General features: G+C 37.9%; 1 protein-coding gene across 3 annotated transcripts in view; it reads right to left on the bottom strand.

Annotated features, from left to right (window-relative positions):
- Eps15 (epidermal growth factor receptor pathway substrate 15) overlaps window positions 1–18,079 on the bottom strand; it is a 92,509-nt gene that overhangs the window by 60,061 nt on the left and 14,369 nt on the right. For all 3 annotated transcript variants that reach the window (XM_051188444.1, XM_051188445.1, XM_051188446.1), the window contains exons 2-7: window positions 14,766–14,807; window positions 8,617–8,706; window positions 6,831–6,878; window positions 4,517–4,612; window positions 2,176–2,241; window positions 1,562–1,687 (exon numbers count right to left, since the gene is read on the bottom strand). In XM_051188444.1, the coding sequence (XP_051044401.1) occupies window positions 1,562–1,687; window positions 2,176–2,241; window positions 4,517–4,612; window positions 6,831–6,878; window positions 8,617–8,706; window positions 14,766–14,807 (468 nt within the window). The remainder of the gene's footprint in view (window positions 1–1,561; window positions 1,688–2,175; window positions 2,242–4,516; window positions 4,613–6,830; window positions 6,879–8,616; window positions 8,707–14,765; window positions 14,808–18,079) is intronic.

The following is an 18,079-nucleotide window of genomic DNA, read 5'->3' as shown; positions in this document are numbered from 1 at the left end:
AAGTACTTTCCATGCAAGCATGAGGACCTGAGTTCAATTCCCAGACCCATATAAAAAGGTAGGCATTAGAGCTGGAAGGATGGCTCAGCAGTGAAATGTACTTGTTGCTCTTGCCAAGCACCAGTTTCAGTTCCCAGCATCCATATGGAGGCTCACAAAATCTTTATGCCAGTTCCAGGTGATCCAATGGCCTCTTCTAACCTTTATGGGCACCAGGCACAGACATGGTGTACATACCTACATTCAGGCAAAACATTCATAAACACAAATCTTAGAAAACAAAAAACAAAAAAAGTTAGGTGTCTAGGTGCTAGGTAGTACAGGCCTTTAACCCCAGTCCTGGAGTAGCAGAGGTCCAGGATAAGGGAAGAACATGCCTCAAAAACAAAACAAAAAATAAGGCAAGAAAACACAACAGTTTCTGAAGAGCAACACCTGAGGCTTCCACATGTACACACATATTTGAGTGCACACACAGAGAAAAACAAAAACAAACAAAATCCAAAAAAGACAGAAGGGGCTAACTTGACAGTTTGACAGGTAAAGGTGCTTACCACCAAACCTAACAACCAAGTTCTATCACCAGGACTCGCATGATGATGGAAGGAGAAAACCAAGTCCCTCAAGTTGTCCCCTAATCTTCATACTGGTGAACTGTGGCACACTCACAACACACACACACACACATTAAAAAGACAGAGGGGAGATAAAGAAGCCTGAGATCAAAGAATTAAAGTCTAACAAACATCTAGGGAAAAGATTGAGAAATCCAGTCAGAGAGCAAAATTTATGATTTCACACTCCTTTAAAACAAGATCCTATAATACATAGGATAAAGTAGAAGACATAAAATATACATGGTCTGGGCCTGAGCTCAGCACTTAGGAGCATTTGCTGACCTCCCAGTACCCACATGGCGGCTTACAACTGCTTGTAACTCCAAGTCCAAGGGATCCCACACCTTCTTCTGTACTCTATGGGCACCTGTACTTACATGTATATACCCTACATACATACACTTAATTAAAAATAAAAATAAATCTTAAAAAATACAGATAGTCCCTTAAAATTTGTCAAACTAGATTATTCAAGTATACATGCAAAGAAAAACAAGTATGTTCAATGGACTTATATATGTAACTAATACTAACTACTCATATTTTATAGGAAATAACTAAAACCAGAAATACAATGACAATAATTAACATGTTACAAATACAGATAATCCTGTACTAACACAACTTTAATATGACCTGTCTGTATATTAAACAATGAGCTCCTGGTAAATATAAAATTAAAATAAATCAGGCTGGAGAGATGGCTCAGCCCTTAAAGGCTAGGCTCACAAACAAAAATATAAAATTAAAATATATCATAACTGCATCTAGCACAATACTGCAATCCCATCACCCATGATGCTCAGGCAAGTGGTCCTTGAGTTTGAGACCAGCCTGAGATACACATTAAGACCATCTCAACCCAGTCTCAAAAAAACCTGGGGAAAAAAAAAAGACCATCTCAAAACAAACAAGCAAATTACATTTAAAGTTTGCTATCTTACTCTTCCAAGGATTTCCACAGGTAACTTAGAGTTGAGCAATACTGGTTTCACTTTATCACCAGACAAAAATCCATCCACTGGGCTTAAACTATCAAAAATGGCATCATATTTGGCTTTATCTTCAGACTGCAATATGAAAAGAAAGATGGCAAGTTAAACAATTACAAAATGGATTTAACTGCACATATAAGAATCAAATCTTCAAATAACAGACAACAGATGTTTAAGCTAACATTTTAAAAAACATTTATTCAAATTACATTAAATAATTTCAAAGTTAGAAGACTAGTACTGTCAGGTTAGACTAAAAAAATTTCAGAGACGGAATGCTTTGAGGAGCACCTGTCCACTCACCCTGACCTACAGCAATAAAGTAGCTTTTCTAAGAAGACACTGGCAATGATATTCTTAGAATTCAAAGAAATAAAATGTTTTTTAAAATGATCACAAAATGGCTAACAGATTAAGGCATTACTCGAAATTTTCTATTTCAGTATGTTCCCTACACTCTTTGAACATGTATATGAAAGTCCAATGCAGAACAATGTATTTTGAGGATAGGGAGAAAGGCATTTTTAAGTAGGAAGCAAAAGAAATACAAGAAACTTGCTTACCTTTACAGCCCAAGGGAGCTCGGTGGCTGAAGTCCCACTGGTTAGCAAAGGGCTACTGGAGTCATGCTAGGAAATAAAGATAAAAATGAACCTTTTCCCCAATATTATTTAAAGACAGCAGACCAGAAAAACAAACTTATTTAGCACTTGTAAGTTCCCTGTACATGACACCTAATGGTGGCACATCAAGTTACTATTTTATCTGACTCAAGAGACAAGTAAATACATTTGAAAAATCTATTATACCTAGGCAACAAATACCTATAACAACCCTTTGAAAGTCTTATCTAAACAGAGAAATACAGACATTCTCAAAACCAAATCTATTTTTTTTTTTTTTTACTTTAGTTTAATGTATATGGGTATTCTGGTTGAATGTACATCTGTGTACTATATACATGCCTGGTGCTCGGACAGATCAGAAAAAGTGTGTTGGATTTCCAGCAACTTGAGTTACAGACAGGTGCAAGCTACCATGTGGGTGCTGGGAATAGAGCTAGGGTCCTCTGGACGAGAAGCCAATGCTCTTAACTGTGAAACCATCTCTCTAGCCCCCTGAAATTAAAAGCCTTAATACTTCTAAAATATTAAATTTTAAAGAAGAGGGATTGGGAATATCTCAGTGGGAAAACACTTGTCCAGTAAAGGCAAGGCCCTGGGTTTAGCTCCAGCAGCACCAAAATTAAATTTAAAATTAAAACAACAGCCATTAAATTTCTGAGAACATTGGAGATAGAGTTGATAAGGTATACGTACCATATATACAGACACTTCCTAAACAATGATAATCAAAACACTGTAAAATTGGCACACAGATAAACAGGTCAATGAATAAGAACAGGAAAATCCAGAAAGACAGAAAAATGCATATGACAATTTAGGTCATTGCTGATGTGGCATTTGAAATTGGTATGAAAAGGAATGATTAGCCAATACACTCTATTAGTTCTATATGGTAGCTATCATGAAAGAAAGAATTTGAATCCACACTCACACTTCCACCAGGAATAACAAATATAGGAAAATAAAAAGTAAGTTTTAGTTACACGATTTGTTAGTAAAACAATTTCATTATGGGGGTAAAAACATAACCCAGAAAAAGACAAATGACAAATTGGAAGACTATATTTGTAAGTGATATGGGTACAGAATTAACTTGCTACTTTTTAAAGAAAGTCACAGTCTAGAATTAAACATTCCCATAGCAGAATAAAAACCATTCAGTGTCTTAAAAACTAATCAAGTTCACGTGTAAGCTAAAAAGATAAATCTAGACACTAACATACCATTTGCCACCAAGCTGACATGGATCTATACTCTGACAATGGCATGAGAGCAAAAGCACAAGGAAATTGACATGCCAACCAATTGCTGGTAAAGTGAAATCATACATGCAAAAACTCTTAAAGACAATTTCACTTTCAACAATTTACAATTACATTTATGCATACAGAAAATGACAAAATTACTAACTGTTGCATCATATTTCCTTAAAAAAACTGTCTATTGGAATTTATGTAAATTATAGCAAACAAAAAGAAATACTATGCAAGCAGGTGCTGGTGGCACATGCCTTTAATCCCAGCACTCAGGAGGCAGAGGCAGGTGGATCTCTGAGTTCAAGGCCAGCCTGGTCTACAGAGCTAGTTCCAGAACAGGCTCCAAAACAATACAGAGACTCCCTGTCTAGAAAAAAACAAAAAGGGAGGAAGGAAGGAAGGAAGGAAGGAAGGGAGGGAGGGAGGGAGGGAGGGAGGGAGGGAGGGAGGGAGGGAGGAAGGAAAGAATACTATTCGAACACTAAATGAAGTTTGTTACAACTCTAAAGAGTATGGAGTCAAATACATAGATAGAATGTTGTTACCATTAGAAAACTAATGAATGCATATTTATATTTTTATATGCACATAAAACTCTGAAGGTCATATACAAAACTAGTAATAGCAGTAGTTACTAAGGAAAACCAGGTAGCTAAATGATAGGGATTATAGCAGAAAAATCAAGTATGTTACTTTTTATTTAAAATCATGTGATGTAACTTTTGGTAAGTATGATGTAGTATGTGTTTATGGATGTTTTGGCAGGCAGGGGCTCTCACTTGACTCAGAGTTCACTGATTCCACTAGTTTAGCCAGCCAGCTATGCCCTGAGGAATCCCTTCTCACTTCCTGAATTCTGCAGTTACAGACAGGTCACTATATCTATCTAGCCTTTTCTATGGACACTGGTGATCTTAACTCTAGTCCTCATGCTTACAGGGGCAAGCACTTTATCCAATGAACCATCTCCCCAGCCCTAATCTTTCTAATAAAATAAATTTACATATAAAATCATTTCTTACAAATCTTGGAGGGGGAACAGCCAGGTTCAAACTACTCAGTGAAACTTCCAGTCCATTCTGGGCACATGCCACAAGCCGCAAAGCAACAAAGAATTCCTGACAAAGAAAAGCATAAACATTAGGGTATTTTCTCCAAATCTACCTTCTTTCAAAACCTACTTTATGCTGGGCGGTGATGCTGTATGCCTTTGACCCCAGCACTAGGAGGCAGAGAAAGGTGGGTCTCTGTGAGTTGAAGGCCAGCCTAGTCTACTGAGCAAGTTCCAGGACAGGCTCCAAAGCTATAGAGAAAGAAACCCTGTTTTAAAAAACCAAACCGAACCAAACAAAGCAAAACCTACTTTATGATCTGAAAATATAAAATAATGCACAATTATTCCACAGTATTTTGTAGCATTATTTTATATTTTCAGATCATAAAGTAGGTTTTGAAATATCTACTTTCACATTGTGGATGAGCTCTGAAGTGAAATAATTCTTCATTAAATTCTAGCTCTGCTGCTTAAAACTGCAATGCCATGGGCAATTTAAATAAAATTCTTCCCTAAAAGGAGGATAGTCTATCTACCCTGCAATGTATTAGGAGCAATGAAATAAAGCTATTCTGTAGGTAGAAAGCACCAAGTGTCCTTTTTGTCATACAGATTCTCAGTACTGGTTCCTTTTCTTTCTTTCAAAAGTTAATCCAAACAGTATTATCTCTGTGCTGGAGAGATAGCTCAATGGATATAGTAGTACACATTTGTGATCCTAGCATGCTACAGCGAGATGAGAGGTGGAGAAGGGGGTCTTCAGATGCTCATGGGCTAGCTAGCCTGGCATATGCAGCTGGAAAACGACAAAGAAATCCCACTTCAATCAAGGTGGAAAATGAAGGTTGACACCTGATGTCCTCTGATCTCCACAGGTACAACCAGGGCACAAACACATGAACATATACATACATTAAACACACATATCGCTCATATGCTAAAGGTGTAGTGCTCAAAGGTGCCACCAGATGGTGAAGAAACTTTAGGAGATAGGGCCTATGCAGGTCATTGAGAGTGAACCCTTGAAGGAGATACTGGGACCCCAGGTCCTTCTCCTCTTTTTTTGTCTCAGCAGCAGGGAGGTGAGCAAGCCTTCATCCACCATTCCTTCCTGCTTTGATGTTCTACTTCATCACAGATCCAGAAACAATGCAGCCAAATGACTGTGGGTTGTGTTGACCATGAGTCAACACAAATATTTCTTCAAAAAGTCAAAACAAAACACTGTGCCTTCGATGTAAACTCAAACTTCAATGGCAGACCCATATACCTAGTAACCTGAATGTAACAAGTACAACTCAAACTCATCTAATGTCCCAGGCTACCAGTGAGGAAATTATTATATTATAAATTCCTCAAAGGAACTACATCTGTCACATTCACCTCTGCACTTTTAAAGCCTGGCTCTTAAATACATGCTGATTGAGTGGACCATAACTGAGTGCCCATATGCCTTCAGTGTCTTGAGCTGGCCCTTCTACTCAGAACCTCAAATGAGGATTACTACAATCTAGTCCTGAAATCCTAATTAAGAGACTGAGTATTCTTGAGGCTAGAGATGACTTAACCATTAGTAAACTGGCTGCTCTTCAAAGTACATGGGTTCCCCTACAGGCACCAGACACACATATGGTACATAAATATGCACATGCATGCAGGCAAAACACCCATACAGATAATTTTCCTATAAAAGAGGCTGGGTATATTAATTATTATTCTCGTCTCTTTTCTGTTTTTGACACTGTTTTAGCTATGCTCATAGAGGAAATGAGCTTTACACAGTGGTACTAAGTAAGAGTATTGGGATACAGCAAACTTCCAATACACCAAATATTAAAGTATGTACATGGTATTCAATACCTTTGGCTATAACCACTTCCACATATTTACAGACTAGAGTGTACTTCCATCCTGTGCACCACTTTTTTGGTTGACATGTCAGAAATAAAACACAAGAATTCAAGTTTGATTAGCCCAAAGACTCCTTTCAAAGGTCTGGGCTTATCTATAGTAACATTTACTAATAAAAACCAATGTTTACTTATGATTTTGTATACTCAAGAAATTTAATAAGATACAAAGAACAAAGTCTGTCTATAGGAGATATATGTACTATATAAAAGCTTCAGTAAAACAATGTCACCAAACTTTAGCATTTGGATAACTAAATGTTCAGTAGTTAAAAATACTTCCAATGTTAGGGCACATGGTCTTGAAAAACTAACTTTGAACTTAAAAATAAAAGTCTGCTACTTTTTTTACTTCAAATCTGTCAATCTTACTTGTTTGTTCAGGACACCTTTGCCATCTGTGTCAGCTAAATCCCAAATCTGAAATTTAAGAGGAGAAAAGAATCAATCTCTTTATATATATATATATATATATTCTAACAAAAATCATTTAAAAGATTAAAATTCCTGTAATTTATAACTTCATGATCTGTATAAACAGATCTAAGACTCATTAGAAATTATTCAGTACTCTTTCACAAAGACATGAAGGCCCAGGTTAGGAGATCTGGCTTAAGAACATTAAAGGAACAAGGGAAAAACTAAATCCAAGTTCTAGTTTCTAGTCAAATGCCCTTTTCACTAGCCCAGAGTTTAATTGTGAGTCAAATGCTGTTTACTGAAACATACTACCCTAGTTTTGATTCTAATATTAAGATGATTTTCCCCCCTTTGGCTAGTTAATGTTTACCAATGAATTATGAAACTATTAAAATTATTTTAGGATTTTTACTATATGTCAATATCATGCATAATAATTTGGCAAGAGTTCTTTCTAATCCCTCAATGTGCTCTGTACATTAAACAGAGGCAGCTTTATTGAGGAAACAGCACAGGTCCAATTGTTTGAGTGGATAGCCAGGTTCCTTCTTTGCACTGTTCCTCCCCACAATATTCAAATATATAATTACTTTCTCATTTCATCTTAGCCAAAAGTGATGTTTCAGAAATGTTCCACATCACTTTAATTTTTTTTCTAACATTTTCTTTTTTATTTATTCTTTGTATCTTTCACATCATGCTATTCGATCTCATTCATTCCCCTGTCCTTTCATATCTGCCTCTGCCCTTGCTACATCCCACCCCCAAAATAAAATAGAATAAAATTTAAGAGGAACAAAAAAGAACAATCAAACTCATCATGGAAGCTGTAGTATGACATAGTGAGTCACAGAGTAAACCCTTCGGTCCACGTATCTTCACTTGCAAGTATTCATTGCAAAGTGTCATTGATCTGGTTTAGAGGCCTCTGGTTCCTGCTACACTGTCAATACTGAGCCCTCTCTGGAACTCCTCTTGGTTAGCCTCTCATTGCCCTGTGTTGTGGAGATCCTGCAGCTTTGGGTCTATAAGACCGGTCTTCTTTAAGTGCTCCAACAGATCACAGATGGAGTGAATATTGGAGTGGGCCAACTCTCCCCTGTCCTCACCACCAAGGTGAGCTCTCCTACATTGCCCTGGCTAGTTCACTCCTTGTAGCAGTGAGATGGGGCGGGACCAGTTATCCAGCTTTCACAACCTCAGAGTCAGTTCTCCCATACCTACATCTTCAGGGCCAGCTTTACTGTGTTGCCCAGGTGTGGTGTAGGGGCCACTCTCCAAAGTCCTGTAGCTGATGAGAGACTGAAACAGCTCTCTCCCTCTTATGAACTCAGGGCCATCTCTCATATCTGCCTCGGGCACTGATGGGTTGGGGGTGAGGAGTGGAGGAGGGCATCTTTACCCCATCCATGCTTCCACATGACAGATGAGTAATGGGGACAACTCTCCCATGCTCACAACTTCTGGGCTGGCTCACCCACACCTCTGCCAATGGATTGGGATCTATTTTGCTGCGCAGGCAAGGCACAGGGCCTACTCTCCTGAGTGTTGCAGCTGGCATCACTGAATTTTCAAAAGGATAAATCACTACTTCACAAGCCCCATCCCATTAATACAACTGCTCCTATGACTCAGTTCTAACTTGTATGTTTCTTGATTGTATCCTTCTGAATTTATTTGCAGTTCTACTATGCTTCTCCATATTTATTATAATCTAGTTATAATAAGCACATCCTACCTTTCCGAGAATCAAGTCTGGAAGCCCTGATTTTTTCAGGAATGCAGCAGCATCTGAAGCCAACACCCTTCCAGTGTTGCCTGTATCAACCTGAAAAGAGAGAAACAGAAAGCTGACAATAAAACACACAATCAAAATTATACCACTTCCCCATCTCTCCTCCCTAATTTATGAAATGGAACCAGAATCCTTCTATTAACAAGAGCAAGGCCTCCACAGAGCCCTCTAAGACTGTTACCATCCACACAGAAGTCAACTGGCAAAATATTTTTATCATGTTAATTATACAAGTAAAAAAAGCAAGCTCAGGAACAGCAAGCGAGTAGAGTCAGAAAATGAACACAGATCTTCTAACTCCACATCTTCATGACTGTCATTTAAATGCCAATATAAGAAAGAGTATTTCCTTGAGGTCTTCTGACAACTGAAATAGCTGAGTATGATCTGACTCTTCAAACAAGTTTTAGATTAACTTCTGTTTTTATATTTACTCTTAGAATTTGTTAATACTTTAAAAAAAAATCAAAGCAGTATCTGTAAACACATGAAGTATTCACACAACCCAGTCACAGAAAGAAGAAAAACCTCTTAAAGGCAAGAATGGGCCAAATCAGGCCCTCAGCAAAAAAAGGAAGAGCTGCCTAATCTTTCAGTTTTGGGGGAAGGAGGAAGTACAGAAGTATCAGGAAACATGCCTCTAGAATTCTCCAGAACTACTTTTCTTTACCCACTTCCTGACTATAGTAGGAAAGGAACATCCATACCCAGCATAACCTAAATATCAATGCACTCAAAGTAAACATAGATTCATTAAGTATTTACATACTGTATTTACATCCTAATATGAAATCTTATCTTCCATTCTTGCAGTCACAGTAACAAATTAAAAATATACATTTACATTCATCAATAGGCAGTTTCTACAGCCCTCTTGATTCCTACAAAAAGCTCTGCTATAAACTACAATCTAGAATTGATGTCTTCCAACAGAATCCCACAGCCTCGAAAAGGACTTTAATTTTCAACACTTAAAAAATACTTCTGGGCTGAGACTATAGCTCAGTGGTAAAGCACTTAATTAATCAGCATGTATGAAGCCTCGTGATCAATTCTCAGTACTGTAAAAGAAAAACAATAATAAAAAGCAGACACAATGGCACATGCCTTTTATAAAAGTGTATGTTTGTGATGTTTTGCCTGCAAATAGGTCTGTATACAATGTATGTGCTCAATGTCCAGAAGTCAGAAGAGGGTATTGGATCCCCTAGAGCTGGAGTTACAGTTGTTTTTCAGCCACCACATGGGTGCTAGATATTAAACCCAGGTTTAATTTCTGGAAAGAGCAGCTTATGTTCTTAACCACTAAGCAATCTCTCCAGTCCCAGTACATGACTTTAATCCCAGCACTTGGAAGGAGTCAAGAGAACTGGGAATTCAAGACACAACCCCATTACACAGCAAGTTTCAAGGCCAGTCTGGGCTGTGTAAAATCCTGTCTCAATAGCTGGACATGATGGCTGTGCAAGCCTTTGATCCCAGCACTACAGAGGCAAAGCAAAGGCAGAGAGATCTCTGAGTTCAAGGCCAGCTTGGTCTATAGATTGGGTTCCAGAATAGCCAACCAGGTCTATACAGAGAAACCCTGTCTGGGAGAAAAAGAAAAGGAGAGGAGAGGGGAACAGAGGGAGGGAGGGAAGGAGGAGGGCAGGGGAAGAAAGGAAGGGAGGACAGGGGAAGGAGAGAGGGAGGAAAGGTGAAAGAGGAAGGAAGGGGAAGGGAGGGGAAAGGAGAAAAGGTCCCATCTCAAAAGGAGGAGAAAAAGACTAACATTACCTGAAGAACCTTTAGACTAGACTAGTAAACTGAACCAGGCTTCCAGCCTCCTCTCACCCTGGAAGCTGATCTACCACACCAAAACAAACTCCTGACTAGCAGAAAAATGGTCACAAAAGACTGAACAAATTGTTTAAATTTTAATAGTGCTTATTACTTGGAGTGGTATTGGAATTTAATTTTATTTTTTGGGCATCAGAGGTTAAGCTTAAGGTCCCCCACATGCAGACACTCTACTATGATGAGTATACACTGAGCTATATATTTTACCCAGCTCTCCACTGGTATTATTTTATTCTATTGTTTAAAAGACCAGGTCTGCTGCCCAAGCTAACTGTGAACTACCAGACTCAAGTGATCCTCCTGCCTCACATTTTTTTTTTTTTCTTTCTTTCTTTTCTGTTGTTTTGGGGATTAGTTGGGGAGAGGGGTTCTCTTTAAATTAAGATAAATTTAAAATTATTTCTCTGTGTGTGTGTGATGGAGACAGGGGCATGGCATATGTGTAGAGGTCAGAGGACAACTTTTGAGAGTATATTCTCTCTTCCCACTATGAATTTTGGGGACTGAACTCAGGTTATCGGTATCTTTACCTGTATAAGTCATCTCACAAGTTACAAGTCCTTTTCCCTAATCTCTCTCTCTCTTTATTATTTTTTTTTCTTCTTCTTTTTAATTCAAGAGTCAAGGCCTCATGTAGCCCAGACTGGTCTTAAACTACTGACTTCACTTCCCAAATGCCTGGATCACAGTTTCACCACCATGCCCAACTCTTGTTTTATAGACAGAGTCTCACTGTGTAACCCAGGTTGGCCTCAAATTCATGATTTTCCTGCCCCAGCATCTTATGGTTTAAATTCTTCCCTTTTATTGAGACAGTGTTTTATGGAAGTAGCCCAGTATGCATCAAACTCTAATGTAACTGAAGATGACCCTGAAATGATCTTCCTGCCTAGCGCAACCTCCCAAGTTCTAGGATCACAGGTGTAGACTACTGCAGCTGCCCAGAGAAATCTTAAGGATGTCATTTGCTCACCCTCACCATACAACCAGTGCTTAGGACAGAACCCAGAGTTTTGTGCATGTTAAACAAGCAGTCCACCAGTAAGGTACAGCCCCAGTACCAAATGTGAAAAAAAGTGCTTTCTTTTTCTTCTTAGGCTAGCTCAATACTGAATTAGTAGGGCCCACTATTGCAGCCTAAAAAAACAAACAAACAAACAAAAAAACACTTTCCAACAGGACCTAATTTCTTTGATCCAGAATACCAATACAATAACTTTTAATGAAAGACTACTTTTATTTCTTTGGCTTTTTAAAAGGATGTAATTAAATTAATCAAGTACACAAAACAAGGCCATATTGAAGAACAATTCTATTTTATTCTGATAGAACAAGCTATCTGGGTGGGGATGATATATGGCTCTGACAGTGAAGCACTTATCTTACAAGCATTAGAACCTGAATTTGGACACCCCAGTTTGGATGCCTGGAATGCTTTAAAGTATGAGGACTTGAGTTTGGATCCCCAAAACTCAAGTAAAGGACTGGGTAAGGTGGGTAACCTACAATTTCCAGCAATGGTGAAATAAGTCAGAAATAGGTAGCTTGCAGGAGCTCAATAGCCAGTTAGCTTGGTCAATTTAGCCAAAGAAACAGGTCAGCAAGAGAGATCTTGTCTCAAACAAAAGGTAGAGGGCACCTGAATAAACATAGTTTAACTTCCATATGTTCTGCTCTCTCTCTCTCTCTCTCTCTCTCTCTCTCTCTCTCTCTCTCTCTCTCTCTCTCTCTCTCTCTCTTCTCGCCCCTGTGTGTGTGTGTGCGCGCACACACACACACACACACACTCACAAGCACATGTGCACACACAAAGAAAAATGGCCTACTATGTGGTAGGCCACCATCACAGGTAGTAAAGCAAGGGCTTTAGCTAAGAACTTTAGCATATCTGGGGAAAGCTCAATTCTAATTCATATATTTAATTGGGAAATAAGGTGGAAAGAATTTCCAAGGTTTAGATCCTAGCTTAAAGCCAGAAGAACAAGTAAGAAAAGTTTAAAAGTTCAATCAAAAGCCAGGCATGAAGCCATGTACAGTGGTAAGCATCTGTAACCCTAGCACTTAGGAGGTACAGATAGGAGGATCAACAGGTCAAGGCCAGCTTCAACTACACAGCAAGTTTGGGGTCAGCTTAGGCTACAATGACACCTTGTCCCCAACCCATCCAAAATAAGATCACAAGCATGGTAGTACATGCTTGCAATGTCAGCACAGGAGAGGCTGATGAATAGGGATTTAGAGATCTGGCTCAAAGCAAGACCCTGTTCTAAGACAAAACAAAAAAATATAATCAACACTGGCATGGTTGCCCACAATAATAACTTCAGAACTTAAGAAGCAATGGCAGGAGGATTGGAAGATCAATGCTATTCTCAACTACATTATGAGTTTGAGTCCAGCCTGAGAGCTCATCTCAGAAAGACAAATTAAAAAAAAAAAAAAAACAAAAAAACATAAAACCAAATTGAGCATAGTGGCATATAACTGTAACCCCAGCTACTTATGAGAGTGAGACAGGAGGATGGGTTGAACCCTGAAGTGCAAGACCAGCTTGAGCAACAGGTTCTTAAGAATCATATTCTTAAGATGTTATGTATACAACTTAAAATTAAAAACATAATCAAACTCTACAAATTAAGAATTAGACTTAGAAGCTTTTAAGTAGTTACAGTCCCAGACTTCCAAGTCAAAACCAAAGGGATCTCTATATTGGCTACTTGGTATTTGCTAAAATAATATAGACAGCCAAGCAGCCTTTTCTATAATTATGCAAATTTTCTATGAAAACAATAGAATATACAGAATTGATACTGGGCATGGTGGCAAACACTTGCAATCCCGGCATTTGGAAGGCAGAGGCAGAAATAATTGGAAGTTCAAGTTCATACTCTACTACTTAGTGATTTCGAGGCCAACCTAGGGCGAATGAAATTGTTTCAAGAAATAAATGAGTAACTGAAACCATCTAGAAAATCAGGATATTATCTGATCTAAAATATGTATTCCTGATTAGCTTTTTAATAAGGATTTTAAACTCTGTTGAATGAGAAGTTAAGGTATAGAATATTACTAGCAATGCAAATGATTCCTGTCCACACAAATGCAAATGAATTTTTTCTGGTTGAGTATGACTCACTACAATTCATATTCTCATTTTCCTTCTCAATGTTTTTGAGGTTGGGTATATCACACTTGGCCTCAAACTCATTATGTCACACAGAGTGATCTTAAACTCTTGATCCTCTTGCTTCTTCCACTAAGTGCTAGGATTAACAAATATTATCACACCTGGTTTTTGTATTCTTAATTTTACATCTGAATGTTTCTCTGACTAATTAACAAAATCCTTGATACATATTTTGTTTGGTTGGTTTTTTCTTTGGTGCTGGGAATTAAACCTAGGACCTTGTGTGTGATGAACATGAAACCTACCAAAGAGCTACATACACCCTTGGTCCCATGCTCACTTAATGTGTATGCAAGCCATTTTTTCAGTCTGTAAAACTTATATTTAATACGTCTTTAAAGCAACCCAAGGCACTGGGCAGTGGTGGTGCACACTTTTAATCCCACAGTAGGCAGAAGCAGGAGGTTCTCTATGAGTTCGAGGCCAGCCTGGTCTAATGAGAGAGTTCCAGGACAGCCTCCAAAGCTACAGAGAAAGCCTGTCTCAAAAAAACAAAACAAAACAAAACAAAAAAGCAACCCAAGGCAGGTGTAACAATACACACCAAAATCTCAACACTAGAGATTGAGGCAGGAGGACTCTGACACAACACAAGAATGGACTACATAGTGAATGCCAAGACAGTTAAACATGGAACAAGAACCAAACCACCAAATTAATAAATGAACAAACAAATGACACATCAAAGTTATTTCTATTTGGCTTATACATTAATTTGGATTTTTATATCTGAATGAATATAATGTTCTATAGATTTTTAACACATATTTAGGGTAATTAACTCTCATTTTCTGAGAGCTACTAGCTAGTGTTTGGTGTGTGCCTGTAATCTCAGCACTCAGGAGATTGGGGCAGGATTATGTACTAAAAGGCCAGCAGAGCTACCTAACAGGACCCTCTCAAAACAAAACAAAAACATCAAGTACTCAAAGTTTAGGCTGAAGCCCAAAAAGTTCAATCATGAGACATCAAACTTATCTAGTGATTGCTCATCTCCATGCATATAATCAACAACTGATAGAATATTTTATGTTCAGTTCAGAATACAAGTATAATAAAATCTTACCTGTCTATAGTATTTTTCATATACAGGATTCCCACTTGACAACTAAAATAAACAATAAATAGCAATTATATTTTATTCAATAATTCCTTGTGATACATTTAGGATTAATTCAAAAGACATTTGAGAAACAAAGACCAAAAGAAGATAAAAACATCCTTCCTTTCAGGAATTTTTTTCTTTTTCTTTGAGGACAAGGAGGAGAATTAATAAACACAGTCCCAAGAATTAGAAAAATTCAGGAAAACAACAATCTAAGGTTTTTGTTCATGCATAATTCTACCCAGAAACCCAATCCATAACAGAAGTTAGTTTAAAGCTTTCTTCAAAATGCTCATCCTTTACCCAAGTATCCACAGTATTTAAAAATCAACTCAAAATCTACTTCAATAAAGTAGTAGTGATGCAGTACAATAGAAAGGCACTTGCCTAGGATGTAAAAAAGGCGTAATTGTGACCACAGTGCCACAACAAACAGCCTGGGGTACACAAACTGGTGTAATGATGATGATCTGATGTCATCAGATTTGAATTGCTTATATGCAGGCAGTGCCACTCATCTCACACCCAGTTCAAAGGGTTCCTTGTTCAACTGAAGAACATAATAGTTCATTTGGAAGGCAGCTTAGGAATATCAATGCTCAAAAGATCAGGTTTGCCAGTACAGGAATATGGAAGAATGTTCAGGACAAAGAAAGGCATCTAAGAAGACTTAAGATATGACAGGAAAGCAGGAACTTAAAATTATGGAAAGAGGAGGGTGAATCTACTTAGAGATAACATGTATGCATTTAACAAAGTTCAGCTATATCTGCACAAACTAGGAAGAAATATGGACATGGTGGCACATGTCAGTATACCTAGTTGTGGTCAGTCTGACCTATATAGCAAGACCATGTCTCAAATACACACAGACAGAGTAATGAACAAGAAATAACAATGTAATGTTGGAGACTATTATTTTAAGGTGTGTGACTTTTGTTTAATTCTGTGAAGCTGTATTACTGTGCTTGTCTAAAATATCTGGTGGTCCTAATACCCAGCTAGCAGATAGTGGGTATAAACAGAAAGAGAAATGAGGAGCAAGGAGCAGCAAGAGAACAAGGGGAGGATAATATCAGTGGCCAGCCACCCAGCCTGCCACAGAATAAGAAAGAAAGATATGCAGAAATAAGAAAGATAAAAGCCCAGAGACAAAAGGTAGATGGGCTAACTTAACTAAAGCTGACAAGAAATAAGCCAAGCTAAGACTAGGCATTCATAGCTAAGAATAAGCTTCTGTGAGTGAGTTATTTGGGTGGGGGGGTATGTGGACCCCTCAAAAGGCCAAAAATCCAAAAGAGCACAACATTATGCAACATCACATTTTGTAGAGGACAATTTATAAAAGGCCCCATCTATCTGATATAGCAGACATGGTATAAGTTAAAGAAAGGGATACAAAGGGAGATAAATTCAAGAGTGATTATTTGTGCATGTACATGTTTGTGTAAAGATAGAACATAGGAAGTAACTCAGGGCCTAATTTTAAATGATCCAATTGAGGATCTGAATGTAGGTGAAGACAGAAAAGGATGCTGTCCTGGAACTCACTCTGTAGACCAAGCTGGCCTCAAACTCAAGAGATCCTCCTGCCTCTACCTCCCAAGTGCTAGTATTAAAAGTATGTGCCACAATTGTTCAGCTAAGAATCTTTAAACTGAATAAATTTCTATTCTGTACTAGAAAGTAGTAAAATATAAACAGCATACAAGTGTTCAAGATCTAAATTTGGTATTACATGTAAAATAGAGCAAGTACACTGATTCCCTCTTCTGAAGGTTGAAGCAAAAAAAAAAAAACTGATGCAAATTCAAGATTACCTGAACTACATAATAATGTCAAGGCCAGCCTAGGCTGGGGAGGGTGGGGGTGAAGAGAAAAGAGAGAGGGGGAGGGAGAGAGAAGAGAAGAAAACTGAATGGAATTATTTTGCTTATCTATCATGCAATGAAAAAAGTATATAATTGTATATGTGCATGTATATATATATACATATATATACACACACACATACATACATATATATGATAAATCATCTGTTAATGGATTAGACGTTTTAACATTGTTAAGATGGCAAAACTCTTCAAACTCATCTACAGAATCAATGCAATTTCTAGGAGAAGCCATCAACATTTTGGAGAAACTAACAAGCTGATTCTATCTAAAGTTCATAAGGAGTTTCAATGAATTAACAGCCAAAATATTTCTCAATAAGAAAAAGCAAAATTAGATGTCCAACACATTCAATTTCAAAATTTACTATACAACCATTATTTGTCAAAACAACATTGCTGTGCGCATGGAATGACAAATAGATGAACAGAATTATGAATCCAGAACAAATTCATCCCTTTATGGTTAAATGACTTTTGACAATGGCATCAAGATTATTTAACAAATGGTGCTGGGATACTGCACCACAAGCAAAAGATACCACCAAGCAAAAGAATGAAATTGGTGATGGTGCACACCTTTAATCTCAGCACTAGGGAGACAAAGGCGGCAGGGATCCTGTGCGTTTGAGGCCAGCCTGGTGTATAGAGTGAGTTCCAGGACAGGATACATAGCTTCTGAGAAACACTGTTTCAAGAACAAACGCACAAAAAAATCAAAACTCAAAGGACCAATGGGTAATGGTGATAGTCCCTAAACCTAACAACCTAAATTCAATCCCTAGAATCCATATGATGGGGGGGAAAAAAATTAACTTTCTTACTTTGACTAACATCTGCACACACACACAAATAAATGTTAAAAAAAATTTTTTTTTAATTAGCTAAAAATGCATCAATCAAGACTGATCATGTAAGACTGAAACCCTCAAGAAGAAGAAGAAAAAGAAGAAGAAGAAGAAAAAAAAAAAACCCCTCTTGGCCATGTGTGGTGGCTTATGCCTTTAACTCCAACACTTGGGAGTCAGAACCAGAGAGATCTCTATGAATTTGAGGCCAGCCTGGTCTACATAGTTACTGAGTTCCAGACCAGCCTGAGGTAAAACCTACCTTTAAAAAAAAAAAAAAAAAAAAAAAAAAGTGTGTTGGAGTTGAGTTTTTCTAATCTCAGATCTGGCAGACCTATCTTAGACTTCAAAAGGACAAGCAGAAAAGGAATGTGGTACACACCTGTAACGCTAGCTGGTCCTTAGGAGCTAAGGGGGATCACAGTATCAGGAGTTCAAGGTCATCCTCAACTATAAAGCAAGTTCAAAACCAACCTGGGCTACAAAAGGCCTTGTCTCTAAAAAAAGAAAAATAATGTGACTGTCTCAGGGTTTC

Source organism: Phodopus roborovskii, unplaced genomic scaffold, assembly GCF_943737965.1.
Source record: "Phodopus roborovskii unplaced genomic scaffold, PHOROB, whole genome shotgun sequence".
Taxonomy (NCBI): Eukaryota; Metazoa; Chordata; class Mammalia; order Rodentia; family Cricetidae; genus Phodopus; species Phodopus roborovskii.
This window is presented reverse-complemented; position numbering and strand designations above follow the sequence as displayed.